Here is a 15,087-nt window from a genome sequence, read left to right as displayed (position 1 = left end):
TATGCATGTGTGTAGATTCAGGTGCTAGTTCTCATTTTACTGGTCAGTATCACCATGAAGGGTGATAATAATCACCACACCCTTTTTCAACAGCATACTTATCTTTAATGAAACAGTATTTCAAATACTCATTTTATTTCTTTCCCTCAGAGTCAAGATTAGACAAGTAAATGTTGAGTATTTTGAACCACAAGCCTATTTTCCAAGTTCCCCACCCACCCTAAAATGCTACAAATATAGGTCATTCTTCACAACCTACCGATAGTTCCTTATATAAATATCTGGGTGATTTTAAATAACATTTAATAGTTTTATAAAAAATCAATTTGCAATAATTACTTGGCACTGAGTTGCTGTGTGTTCAAAATTTAATACAATTCCATTATTTTGTAATATTGTACCAGTAATTAAAGTTCACAGACTGTTTTTTTGTACATATTATTTTCAATAGATTATATCCAGGGAATCCAGTCCCAGATAACATACTAATGTTTCCTATTTTTTAAAAAAAACCTTTAAATTTAATGGTAATGAAAGACATAGTACCAAAAATAAGAGAAAAGATATTGGCAGAGGAAGTCAACTGTAGGTATTTTTACAGGAGAAGAAGTTTTCTAGTGCCAATGCAAGAAGTTTCATATAATTATTTTGTAGCAGCCGCTGCTTAAACTACTGCTGTTTTGGAAATACAATACAAAAGTTTCCTCCTCAGCTTTGCAATCTAGGTTCAGGGGTACACAGCCAATTTCCATGTTATGGAATTTCAGAAACCTTATATCTATGGCACCCAAAATATTCTGGGATCACATTTTAAAATGTGCTGGCAGTCTGACTTACTTTCAGAGTTCCTAAACAAGATACAAAAACAGTATAGGATGAAGGCAGAAGGATGCAAAGATAAATTGCAACAACCACATGATAGAAAAGAGCTGTTGTCCAAGGATTTCTTTCATGCTAAGAAAGGGATTCCACCCTGGTGAGCTACAGACAAAAGCTGACAGCATTATAGCAATAAACCCAGAAGAAAGAGCATACTGGAATTACTCAACTGCCTACTGGGAAGGAACAATGCAGCAGACAGGCCACTCTTGCTCTTGTTTTGTTTGCAGAGAAGTGGTCCAATTAAGTAATCAAATATAGCCACATTATCAAATATCTAACAAAAGGAACCAGAACAAACCCTGGCCTTTGGGTCAAGAGGGCACAGACAGGCCTTTACATGTCATGTAGCTGAATGCGTTCAAAGATTGGCAATAAAGAAATGCAAGCACTAGAGCTGTGGTGGGAATAAGCTTCTGAATTTATCGAACAGTCACACCAAGCTTCTCAAGCACACGCACGCCCTTCTCTTGGTATTCTTGTCTGGTCATCCAGAAGTTGTCTTTGTCTTTCATTATGTCTGCTAGAACTGCACCACCTAGGAACACCATGTGCTTTCGACGAGGTGGATCTTCAATACGAATCTTAAATTTCTTACAGAGAAAAGGAACAACATTACTGAAGTTTGTGTGGCAACCCTGCCAACAATTACAGTTGCAATATAAATTTTACACAAATTTAAACTTCTTTTTGGGGTGGAGAATGCCTGTATTTTTGGAGTATTAATAGAGTGAAACATACCATATGTTCATAGCCCATGGGTTATATATTTTTTGTTTGTTTGCTTGTTTCCCATGAAGGGTGTGGTGTGGGGAACTAAGTGGGTACAGGTTATACAGAAATATTTTTACATTATTTTCCTTTGGATGGGAGTTTGGGGGCAGGGGAGGAGGACATCTTGGCTGACTATACTGGGCCCCACATCCCCCACCCACCCCCACAAAAACAGCAAGATCCAAGAACAATTTTGTTTTGGCCCAAGAACAATTTTTTTTAACATAATACTGAGCACTGATAGTTAAGAGGCTTTTTTCTGACACCTGCCTTCTTAATAGGTATGTATATCCTCTTAACAGTGGGGGTATTATGTATATTAAGTCACAACATGGATTTTGAAGTACTTATTTCGAGTTTAAGGATGCAGATTGTTTGAAGTTTTATAATTAGTAAGTCACTCTAGTCTGGAGAAGGCTGTATTTTTAAAAGATCTCTTATCGGGAAGAAAGATTTAGCTTAGGGGCAGGAGATTTCAGGCCAGTGAAATGTACTTTGTGGGTTTTTTTACTAGAACCCTGAGTTCACCAACTGGAGCCATGTGCAAGATACACACTTAGAATTAAGGAATAAGAATGAATGCTCAGTCCGGGGATTTGTTTTCAGTATCAGAACTAGTCACACAGTCCTTTTACACAGAGAGCCATTCCTGGTTTCACCTAAGCTAATTCAGGGAATGAAAAACCTTATTCTTGCTCTTGTTAAATAGTTGGGAGTCAGAAACCCTAGGAGATCCAATCTATCTTTTGCCTGCCCTTGATTTAAACAATACGTGTTTAGTATTTCTGAAAGAAGTCTGTATATGAGTGAACATTTAATTAGTTAAATGGGAAAAGAACAGTCTATAATTTTTTTTTCCTCTAAATGAGAAAAAGCAATAGAATTCAATTTCTGCAGCTCCTTTTCTGATCAGGCAATCAAGGCAACACTGTTCTGTAGTCCAAAAGAGGGACAATGAATGGTGATAGGTCAAAGTACACATTAAGAAACGCACTTCAGGATGAAGAGCTTGCAATAGCTTCAGGAAAATAAATTTTAATTTGTTCCATGAAGCAGACAGAAAATAAGCCAACTCAATAGACACACACACACACACCACTGAACAACAGAAAGCTACTCATCAATTTAACCCAAAACTAGTATAATCTAATGCACTGGGTAACCTGAAGCAGCTTCATATCCATTTCCCCCATTGGTGACTACCTTGCTCCCTCTAGTGATAGTCCTGCATACAACTTAGCCAAGACAGAATCATTTTAAGGACAAGTACTTACTGAAAGTTTTTCCACATCACCTTTCAGGACCCGTTCTAGGTAAAGCTGTTTTAGTTCACGTTCCAGACGTGAAGGAAGCCCAGGGTACATAGTGGAACCTCCAGACAACACAATGTGCTTATAGAACTCGGACCTAAAGATGCAACACATGCCTTGTAGGGTAAACAGTTGAGCACAACTCCTGTTTACAACACACTCCCATAAAGAGTCCCATAAACATGCAAACACTTTAAGACACTGTCACTATTATATCTCCCTTTTAGTATTCTCTCTCTGCAGCAATGCAGAAGTAAGCATTACATGCATAACTGGTTACCATTTTCTTCCAGTTCTTGAATTACAACAATCCTTTCAAAGTATCTTTCCTCTTAAAGGCACAAGACAGCAACTGGATGTGTCTCAACTCTTTCCAGCCCCTACTACCTTTACATAATATGTTTTGCCCCTACCTGGTGTCAATATCAGCAGCTTGGATGGTATTGAACAGCAGCTCAGCAACACCAACCCCCTCCACATTGATCAAGTGAGGCTGAAACAGAGCTTCTGGTGCCTCAAATCGCTCACCACCAACTTTAATAATTCGGCCATCTGGGAGCTACAAAACAGAATGTGTCTAAAGTTACAGGCAAAGCATTTTATAAGCAGATAGAAATTAACTGGAAAAACCCTTCTCTAGCACTCCAAGGGTTCAGTGAAATGATAGGGGAATTCCTACACGCTTCCACCATGTTGCATGTGTAGCTTGTTCTTTGCTGGAGTGCTGGATTCTCTCGTAAGGTTGTCAACATCACATATTGAGTGAGCATTAAGCATCTCCTCCTCTTAGACTTCAGTAATCAGAGTGTTTTGGACCACACATGAACCACATTTCAGCTTTCTGCTGTGAAAGTACCTTCATTTTGATATCCTATTAAACAGGTAACCCAAGAATCACACTTTCAGACAGAATATGACTACCCATACATTTCAATTTATAACAGATTAGTAGAGCAACAGACCACTCTGACTCACAATACATTACCAGGAAAAGAAAGTTGACTAAGACTCAAATCCCCTGGCCGACAAGCAAGCAAGACTAGTGTGCTGAGAGACTGGCAGCTACCATGGCATTACACTGTTGTTCCCTCTTCCCCACACATGCAGCATTATGCAACTGTGTACACTCCCTGCATTGCACCCCCCACCATCTCTCTTCTGGCTCCCAAGATAGTTCTGCAGCAGCAGAAAAGAGGAAGAAAGGATAGGGCAGATGACCACTCTGGGGAAGCATTTGTTTCAATGAGTACTCTCCCCAAGCAAGCGGCACAACTGTGAGAGTTGCTGCCTCAAGGGCATGAATTACAGAGATATCAAGTAATAATGATAAGTCATCAGTTCCCATTAAGTGCCATAAGACACAATTTGGAACAAAGCAGTCCTACTGAAGAATGAGCACAGAAGAAAAGATTTTATGGAAAGCAGCACTTGGACTAGTACCTGAAGTGTTATCATTTAAGACTGCAGCTGCATACTACTGAAACACACACACACACACACACACACACACTTACTGTGTAGGACTCAACTAGCACAGTAGTTTCCAAGGCCAATTTCTGCTCCTGTTCAATGTTGTAGCCCACGTAGCAGAGCTTTTCTTTAATCATGCGAACAGTCTCAAAATCAGCAGAATGGTTGAAGGCATAGCCTCGCAGTAAGAGCAGCTGATATGAAAATAAATTTATTAAGTGGCAAATAAAAGACAACTAGTCATTAAGCCATCCCAGGAGTAGCAGCACGGAAGGGCAGGGCATAAAATATTCTATACATGATTGTTATTGTTGTTTTAAGGAATCTTCTCACAGGCACATTAATTGTTAAATATGACTAACAGCAGATGATCAAGTTATGACAGTTAAGACAACTGAGCTCTCTAGTCTGTTATGGCAATACCCCAAAAGTTTATCCTGTGCACCTGCCCAAGGGCCAGTCTTTATTTCACTTTTCAGTCTTTAATTCACTTTTACTATTTTGTACTCTATATGGATATCCAAGAACAAGCCTCTCAACAAGGACGATGGGAGAATACACACATGCATCCTTTTAAAAATTAAGATACTATAAGTACCTCATTGACTGGATTTTGGTCCCACACCCCCCCCCCAATGGTAGGCTTGTTAAAATATGGCTACATGGTAGTAGAAGGGGCAATACAGTCTTATGCTCAGATTTAACGTCACTAACGTACCTTGATGAGGTATCTGGTAATATCCCTACCAGCAATATCTAGTCTTCTGGTGAGATGAGGAAGAGAAAAACCTTCATAGACTGGACAAATGTGAGTAACACCATCTCCAGAATCCACAACAACGCCAGTCAGTAGACCTGAAGAATAAGGGGGGGGGGAGGACCACATAATGAGAACACTAACTAGACTAGAGAAAGCTAGGATGGGCACAGAAGGCACTTCAAGAAGAAGAGTGTCTGGCTCCCTCCCGCTTTGGCTACTGGAAGTAAATACACACACACACACACACACACACACACACACACGTACTGTAAGCCACTTTTGAGGATCCAATAGTAAAAAAGCAGACTATCAAGATAACACAGTAGGTTGTGATTAGGCTTTTCAGAAACTGAAACTCATTTAATTATCCTCCTTGATGAAACTCAACTGCATTTTAGCATTGTAAGAGATTTGTTAGTAAGAAGGGTCTAGATGAAAAAGATCCCAGACTTTCCCAAATTTTAATAAACTATGCACCTCATCTATAGGTTCCCATAATAGAGCTCAAAAGACTCCTATAAACATCACCACACACACAGAGCAGAAACACTAACACCTAACAAAGCAAAATCCCAGCAGTTCTGTCAGTAAATTGAAGGGCACATCTAATCAAGAACATCTTCTAGTTAGCACCTAAAGACATAGTCTAAACTTGTGATCTACGACTGCCTTCAGTCGTATGTCTTTATTGCTGTTCTAAGAAAGTTACACAACCCCTCCAATGTATTAATAAAATAGGTGTTCTGTGTATAGATGTTCTGAGAGGGTCAGAGTAGGTTTCTGTATATGGGGTGGGAGAAAAACTTGTGACAAGATACAGAAAAGCTTTTTTTTTTTTTTTAAAGTATAGAACACCCCCCACCTCCAACAGTCTCCTCACAAAAAGTCCCTTGATGTGCTGTCCTCATGCTACTTCCAGATGAATACATCTGCTGCAGGCTCCCCCCTCACTCCTGTCCTCCATTGTGAGCTAGCAGTAGGGATGTGCACGAACCGGTTCGGAGGCCTGGAACCAGTTCAAACATCCGATGATTTGAAGGTGGAGGAGATCTCTTTAAGTACGGGGAGGGTGCTCTTCCCCCTCCCACCACATTTCCCCCACCAGTAGTGCCTTTTAAAACAGTCCGGCGGGGCGGCAGCATACCTCCTCGCTGCCCCGGTGCCTCCTCGGACCGGAAGTGTCCGGTGTGTGTGCACACATCACACGCACACACATCACATGCACACACGTCACATGCATGCAATAGGCACTTCTGGCCACTTCCAGTCTGAGGCTACACTGGGGTGGCAAGGAGGTATGCTGCCGCTCTGCTGGACAATTTTAAAAGGCAGGGCTGGTTGGAGAAATGTGGCGCGAGGGATAAGAGCACCCTCTCCCATCCTTAAAGATTAACCCCCAAACACACCTTCAAACTGGCAGGCGCCAGTTCCGTGCACACCTCTAGCTAGCAGTGCTCTCTCATTTAGTGGTTTAAAAAGATGACATCTTAGAAATTAGGACTACTAGTCAACTATAAAACAGTACCATCTGAAGAAGATACCATCAGCCAGGTTCTGTGCCACCAGTGAAAACTTTTGGCATAAGATTTCTTGGCAAGTTCAGTTTCTTTATAGTATATACAATTCAAAGTAGTATTGTATTTACCTTGTGCATACAGAGTAAGAACTGCTTGAATGGCTACATAGACCCCAGAAAATTGATATGTTTCAAACATTACCTGTAAAATAAATAAATGTTTACCTAAAGATTAAAAAGGAGTCTTGTTTGCAGAAATTTATTACAGTACATTTCACAGCTATGGTAACATCAGACACTTAACGCCATGTGATTGCACTGGGGAAGATGAATCCCAATTTTGTTTTAATACAAAAATACAGTTCATAAGGGGAAAAGATGTTCTCATAAGTGAAGAAAGTTTATGTGTGTGTCTGAAGAGTGGCAGTGTAGGAAGTTATTTCTTAGACCACTAGTATCTGATTTTGCAGGGGAGTTTTCTATAACCTCACAGGAGATGGCAATGGTAAACCCCTCCTGAAGAAAAACCACAAGGCTCTGTGGTCACCAGGAGTCAACACCAACTTAATGGCACAACTTTACCTTTAACTATAACCTAAGCATTTCTATTCTCTAAACAAGCATTCCTCCTAATGCATGCAAGTGGGACCCCTGAACATTTAATGAGAATGAAGAGATCCACGTGTACTTCAGAGCCTGAGCTGCAGCAACCACACAGTCATGATGCTCTAAACTGCAGACTAGCATAACCAAAGGAGGCTGTATTAATTAGCTTTAACATTTACAAACACCACTTTGAGAAGAGCCAATGCCACTTTAAAGAAATGTGATGGCTTTACCATTTAGGAGTTTCTACTCTGATTTAATTTGTTAGCTGCCTTGAACACTTAAAAAAAAATTAAAGGATACAATATATTGAATAAATGCATGTTTCTGTTTTGACAGTGACCTTGGAATGAAGCATTTGCTTAAGGTATTTGTGCTCCTGACAAAGTGGATACCAATGATATCATTAAGCTTATTCTCTCTTCTGCCAAGATCTCAGGCAACCTTTGTACAACATACTGACTTAAAAGGTTTTATCCAAAAGGAAGTTAGTCATGATTGAGTCCCATTTAAATTAACTAACTTGTCTCACTGATTTCAGTGGTGCTTAGTCATGACTAATTTTCTTTGCATACATCTCAATGAATAGAAGGACAATTTTAAAAATAGCATTAAGCTAATAAGCCAGAGTGGGAAAACATTCTCTCCTACTGTCTTTCCTTCTTCCCACTCATGTACAAGGAAAGGAAAGCATATGAGGTGCAGCTGTCATAGATAAAAGTTAGTGAAATATTAAGCAATTAAAGTAACTCTTCTAAAGTGCAATCCATAGTGCCAGGATGCAAGGCAAAAGTAACTTATTTCAAGGTGCCAACATTCAAGTGCAAGAAGTTTAGCTTAGTTTAGAATATTCATATAGCACTTTTGAACAAGAAGTCCAAAGCAGCGCACGTATCAGAGCCATGACAAAAGTTACATTACGCAACTATCTGATTACAAAAACTAAACCTAGCTACTGCTGAAGCAAAAATAAAGATGGCAGGTACACATACACATGATTCATTCATTATTTACACACTCCAAAGACCTAAGAGTTATACAAATTTCCAGTTATTCCATTACCTAGGCTGATTACATTATTGCAAACTTTGGGCACAAGCTAAGCCAATTAAATTAAGTCCCACTGATTTTAATAGAAGATTTAAGGATGTGTTTAATTCTTCCACTGGAACTCAGATTTAGTTTTGGCTGCATCATGACCCCTTTATTAAAACCTTTTCAATTTAAAATATAACTTCATACAATTTCTTGAATATCTTAACTGTCACAGCAGTAGAGAGTACATGAATGTGTACTTTTACTGCAGTGTTTGGGCAGAAGTATGTGACCACTTCCTTCTCTTGGTATGTACTTACAGAAGTAGCAAGGAAACTTTGGTTAACTCCAGTCATTTAAACGAAGAGTTTAGCAGTTCTGAAGCAGTTTAAATATGAAATGTTAACAGTTTACAATATTTACCTGAATAGAAGATGATTCTGCATTTAAGATGACCCCCTTAAAAAGCAGGTTGAATACAGATTTACACCAAAGAACTTGGGGGGGGGGGGGAGGGAGGAACTAATCTTGGATTCAGTTAAATATGGTACAACCAATACTGCCAGGAAGAGAACACTCTCTCTCTGTTTTTAATTAAGTATACAAATAAAGCACTGGTTTTATTCCAATTCCCTAAGTAAGTGTTTTAAAAAAGACTGCTGCTCTATTTTATTTATTTGTCTATTGAATTTATATAGTGCCTAATATCGAAATATCTAGGCAGTTTACAGAACTAATATAAAATATAACACATTTAAAATACATAAAAAGATAAAATAGATAAACACATTAAAATTTAAAAATTTGGCAAATGACTAAGCAGATGACTCATTAATTTCTAGTATAACAGGCTAAAAAAACCTTTTTGCTTTTTAGTTCAGGAAGTCTATGTAAAATAATCCTACGCAGGTTTTACATTATAATTGTCCAATGTCAGAGACAAAACAACTACTGTGATGCAGAAGCACTTTGTAAATTGTAGCTCTAAAAAGTGTGACTCAGGAGAAGAATATTCTAGTCATTTAAAATGCTGCATTCCTAAATTTAGGCTTCTAAAGATATAGACTTACTCATCAAATTACTACACCTACATGCAATATGAACGGTTTCTCCCATTAACTTATAGTTAAATGAATGCCCTCAAGTCAACATCAACAGTCATGCCTGATATTCCCTGCAGATTTAACCAGAGGACAGCCAATGGAGCTGAAAACAGGGCACTGCTACAAGAAGTACTAACACTTGGGGAGACACAGACACTATCAGTGTCTCTTCCAGACATGCTAAAAATGGAGTGGCTCCTTGTGTGTCTAGTTTACAATTAATAAATTACTACATCCCTTTGTCGAAGACATCCCTGGGAGGACTAAATATGCTACACTAAATATGACTGTTTATTCTACAGAAATAACATTGCTATTTACAATTATTCTTCCCGCCATGAGATAGTTGATTTATGTTATAAATCAAATCAAGTATGACATTTTACTTGCCAAAGGAATAGCAAGAAGCTGGCTGAATTTTGTTTGAAAAGACAAATCCATAAGAAAATGTCTTAGATCATTAAAATAATTGCCAGTTTTAACATGAAACAGCACATCATTACTTTTTGCTGCAGAAAAGCTTGTCAGAATAGCTTCAGCAATCTGCCAATTCTAACAAGCAATTAAAATCAGAAGCTACTTTCAGAGTACACATTGCATACAAAGTGCACCATCAAATGCTACAGTTAGGTTCTTCACTGTGTCCTTTGATTTCTTCCAATGAAGTATTTTACTGTGTTGCACCCATTTAAAGATCTCTTGTTAAAAGGCCCCATCCCTTCTACTCATTTCTGTAACTGGTCTCCAAGTTTTATTACTTCCATTTCTAGGGCCAGTGGTTAGGTACAATTGCTTCCTAGGTCTTTTTAAAAGATTGTAGCAAGATTTTATTTCAATATAGTAGCAGAATGACTAATCTTACATTGGCTAAGACATGATGTATATTATGCCCATTTCTCATTTCTGGAAAAGTCCGGGTTCTTTATTGACTGAGGCTGAAAATGTAGCTTAAAAGGAAGTCAGAGTATTGAATGACTTCCAAACCTGCCGTCATTTGGGCCCCGCTCAAAAAACCCAAATCTGGATGCACTCTTCAGTCAGGTACTACTGTTTACAATCTTTCTGGGGAAAACTGTTGAGTGAGTGGTCAGTCTCACAGTATTAGTCTGGCTTATGACTTGAATGTGGCTAAACTACACACCCTGGCTTTGGTTGGCAATTTCCACTTAGAGCTTGTTGGTAGATAGGAATGTGCACAAAACCGGTTCACCCAGTTTGGATTCGAACCGGGTTCGAACCAGGAGGGAGTGGTTTGGTTTTGTTCGAACCACCCCCTGGTTCGGTTTGAATTCGAACCGGTTCAAACATCCAAAAATTGGTAGGATGGCAGCTGGCACCCAGGGGTACCTGTCACCCAAACCCCAAAGCAATCGGACACTCATATGATTTTTTATGAATTTTTGAAAATTATTTTTATTTTTTCCTCATAGGATACAATGGGACTCCAACCAGCCCATTATTGCTTATTTTTAGGTGTCCAAACCGGTTCGAACCAAACCACCCCCTGGTTCGGTTTGAATTCGAACCTGCAGCTCGAACCTGATGGCTGGTTCGGTTTGAATCCGAACCTCTGAACCACCCCGGTTCGAATTCGAACCGGTTCACACATCCCTATTGGTAGATAGTAGAAATAGCCCTAATAGACACTTCCTCAGCCTTCAGTAACAACAACTATTATATGCTTCAAATGTATCTAAAGAAGTTGATGGATACGCCCTTCCGTCTGAGTATCTCTTGCTCCTGCTTGATACATGAATTTCACATAAAGCCAGAACACATGAGCAAGAATATATCAAGTCTTTAGAAGCAAGAGACAGGAAATATGACCACCACAAAAAGTGGCTTAGTATTTGATAGTATGCAACACTAGTTACAGTGCCCTTTCAGTTTACACTTTTGAAATTAGGAACAAATATACATGACACCCAATTTACCTTTTCAACAGCCAGTTTACCACTTTAGTTGAGAAATAAGGTGTTACCGCAATATTATCCACCACTGTGCAATAAAACACAGTTTAAAGACTTCATAATATTAACCTTTTTAGAATACTTGCCACCAAAGTAACTATAAAAATCTAATACAAGTTCCTGTTTTCATATAATGGTACTTTTCTGAATTATGAGCTTTTTGAAGAAGTGTGTAATCTACAAAGGACTGGGGTTCAAACCTAAAAATATTGACTTGGAGATATGCAGAGTAGCAATTTTAAGATACAGCATCTAGCCACATCCACCACACATCAGACTGCATTCCAAGAAGCTGTCTGTTTCGATCAGATTTATGAGCTGAATTTTGTCAGCAACCAGGTCTTATTAATTCCTAGGTTCTTAAAAAGGGCCAATTGTTTTTAGACATGTGAAGGCAGTACACAACTTAGTGTCTTCACCCAGTGAAGCTCGTACACTGCAGATCAGGTACCTGGTTTTGCAGGGAAGATAGAAAAGTATTTAAAATGTGAAGATTTGACAATGTATGTTTAACAGCAACAAATGAAAGTGGACCTAGTGGAGAAGAAAATGGACCCAGAATCAATTCTTAGCTGGAGTCAGGACAAATTTCAGCTTGCAGTTCTTGAGGAATGCATTTGACTATGATCCAAGTATTGATTTGAATTTTTTGGAAGAAAAGTTGCACAAAACTTAATTTTTTCTTAAGGAACCCATCTTTGTCAGGTGGCCCAACCGCAACCCCTAACCAAAAGCTACAGGATCTGCTACTTCCCTTTTGTGAGCTTACTTGCCTAATGTGAGAGTTGCATTAAAGTGATCTTCTACTGCAAAGTTATTAACATGCTCAACTGGATCACATCTCTGATAATTTGCAGTTCTAGCTACATGTTTTAACAAGGAAGAAAATGTTCATCAATTTGGGAGAACAATGCAAATTTCATAAAACTTCACTAAAGAAACATTCCCTCATAAGGAGTATGAGACTTTTTATTGTCATTTTAACAGTTAACAGATGCTTGCATGGATCAAGAGTCAGCTTGGTTTGTGTTCTCTAAACAGAACAGAACTTCTCCTAAAGAAGAACATTGTCATTGGAAAATTTTATGTTGAATAATCAGAGAAGCGCTGTGGCCATTCCTTTACACAGAGTTGAGTCTGTTCCCATCAGGAAAACCCAGCTTTCTGCTGGGCAGAATGATTTATTTTCAACAAGATACCTACCTCCACAATCTTTTCCCTGTTCTTTGTTGGGTTCATGGGAGGTTCTGTGAGCAGTATTTTACAGTTTTTGGTATCAATATTAAGTTTTTCTGGTCCAAAGGTGTAGTCCCAAAGATGTTTCATATCATCCCAGTTCCGGACAATGCCATTTTCCATGGGATAGTTAACTTCCAACATTGACCGTAGTTCACTTGCTTCATCGCCAACCATAAGATCCTACAAGTTACAAACAGGAACTACGTTAACATTTTTCTGAACCTTTTATTCACTCTGCCTAAAAAAAACAAAAACCCACACAAACACCTTCCTGTTCTAACTTCTGATATAGTACTGGTAGGGAGAGGAGAGGGTAATTTAAAAGGAGTGGGGGGAGGAAGAAGTTCTCCGTTGAGAACTAGGTCAAGAAAAAAAAAATTTAATGGAAGAAACAAAATTTTGCCACCAGCTATGCAATATAAGTCTCCTGGATTTAGGTTTATTTTCATGCAGGCAACTGTGTAAGATTAAGGCCCAATAATTAGGGTGATTTGCCATTCATAAAAACAGTATTACTATATTGTAGCAACCAAAGTCTCCGGGACAGATGTCCTAGTTTACATGTCAAGTTCTCCACTAATTACTCCAAGATTATTTTATCATACATTTATATATGAACAGGCCATGTGATGTAAAACTGCACAAAAGAGTAGGTGGGCTTAGCAGAATAAACTTTCCATGCATGTTTCTGTGCACATTACCAAATGGGAATAACGACTGCTGCAAAAGCATAGAGAACAAGTAGCAAAAGCAAATAAAGAACTGCAAATTCCACACCAAGTTTTTTTTTTTTTTTAAGTTTTATAATTAGCTTACATCAGCAGACAAGATAGTTGAAAGCACCACTTATTCCAAGCCTGTAGTACTATCCTGCGCCAGAAAAACATGAACTTCATTCTCAACTATGTAACGATTTGTCAAATGATAAAGTAGCCCTGTGGTCTGCAAGTTGCACAGACCAATGCATACTGCAAATCAGTGATGCAGTACTATATGGGCATTCTTCTTGCAATACAGGCCTGAAACAAAAAGGTTACCTTTTACTCTGGTCTCAGCAATATTCTAAGTTACCATGCTATTAAAAAGGAAGTTAAATTTGTCCAATAAATGAAGATGCAAACCAGAATGCTCCCTATTTATTACATACAGTTACAATGGAAAGAACTAATTTCAGCAATTAAGCACCCCGAAACAGTATCTAAGCCACTGTGGCAAGTTAAAGAGACTTGTGTCATATAATAGGGAAGCTTAAAGCAGTGGGAGAAGGCACCCTCTAAGAAGAGATTTAGGTTATTGTAGACCTTTTTAATGACCTTTTATTTTAATGACCTTTATGATCCTCTTCTAACAGAATTTTAATAGTGTGCTCCTTTAAGATACTGGCCAACACCCTAATGATGCACTTTTACAATGTAAATTGCACCAGTGCAAGGCTGCTGCACTAGTTATTTGCACTCTAGATAGGTGTTGCACTAGTGCACAACTTGTAGCATGCCTCATATGCTTTAAAGTGAAAATTTCACATTAAAACAATTTCAAAAATCCCTGTAATTTAGTGTCACTGTGCAATCAACAAGCACTAGTGTAACTTTGCTCACTGTGTTAGTTGGATCGGACAGCTACTATATTTTCAGTGTGTGTGCTATCTTTTCAATTGTGTTGCCCAAGGCAATGCTTTTAGCTAAAGATTAGCTTTAAATAGTCTACGGAGTAAATTCATTTAGCAAATTCAGAAGCAGAATTGCCTGAGCTTTAGAAAGACCCAAACCAGCAAGATACATCATTTCGCCCACTGTCTCATTAGTCATATAACACGGCATTTGAAACATGCAAGTTTTATCACCTACCACCACCAATTAAAAGAGCAGTAACAAACCAAAACTTATTCTGTCCACAAAGCTTTTAATGCATGTTTCAGAAGTGACCTGCTTACGTTGCATTTAATAAGTATGAAGAAAGCTATGCTAAACTCTCTAAATCAAAGAAAAATAAAAAGAACATGGGAACATGCTGACACAGAATACACTAATGGCAGGTTCACACATACAAGGCAGCTGCTTTCCTACCTACTCCCTCACTCACCAGAATTCCTCCCACACCTCTCTGAATACAGTGTGGACAAGTACATGAATGTTTGCTACACAGATAGAAGTGCTCTACCGCAGTCATGGAAACTGCAGAACCACATCCGTGCACAAGCAGTTCACTGCAAGTTCACACACTGCATTTTCCCATATGATCCCATTCTAGGAGATGGTCAAAGGAATCATATGAAAAAATGGGCCGCTTGCATGTGTAAACCAGTCTTAATGGTTTTAACACTCCCACAGAATATGTCTTGCTCACACAGTAAGTGACATGTCAGCATTTTCTCCATACTTTTAAACTCATAGTTCAATAAGCAGTTTCTAGCACTGAAACCAAC

At 38.6% G+C, this 15,087-nt stretch overlaps 1 protein-coding gene across 3 annotated transcripts in view; it reads right to left on the bottom strand.

Moving 5' to 3' along the window:
* Positions 1 to 350: 350 nt before the first annotated feature.
* ACTR2 (actin related protein 2) overlaps positions 351 to 15,087 on the bottom strand; it is a 31,916-nt gene continuing 17,179 nt past the window's right edge. For all 3 annotated transcript variants that reach the window (XM_053284423.1, XM_053284424.1, XM_053284425.1), the window contains 7 exons: positions 12,627 to 12,842; positions 6,839 to 6,911; positions 5,152 to 5,288; positions 4,478 to 4,627; positions 3,377 to 3,522; positions 2,928 to 3,060; positions 351 to 1,472 (listed from right to left, as the gene is read on the bottom strand). In XM_053284423.1, the coding sequence (XP_053140398.1) occupies positions 1,302 to 1,472; positions 2,928 to 3,060; positions 3,377 to 3,522; positions 4,478 to 4,627; positions 5,152 to 5,288; positions 6,839 to 6,911; positions 12,627 to 12,842 (1,026 nt within the window). In that variant the 3' untranslated portion in view covers positions 351 to 1,301. The remainder of the gene's footprint in view (positions 1,473 to 2,927; positions 3,061 to 3,376; positions 3,523 to 4,477; positions 4,628 to 5,151; positions 5,289 to 6,838; positions 6,912 to 12,626; positions 12,843 to 15,087) is intronic.

Source organism: Hemicordylus capensis, chromosome 1 (genome assembly GCF_027244095.1).
Source record: "Hemicordylus capensis ecotype Gifberg chromosome 1, rHemCap1.1.pri, whole genome shotgun sequence".
NCBI classification, from domain to species: Eukaryota; Metazoa; Chordata; class Lepidosauria; order Squamata; family Cordylidae; genus Hemicordylus; species Hemicordylus capensis.
This window is presented reverse-complemented; position numbering and strand designations above follow the sequence as displayed.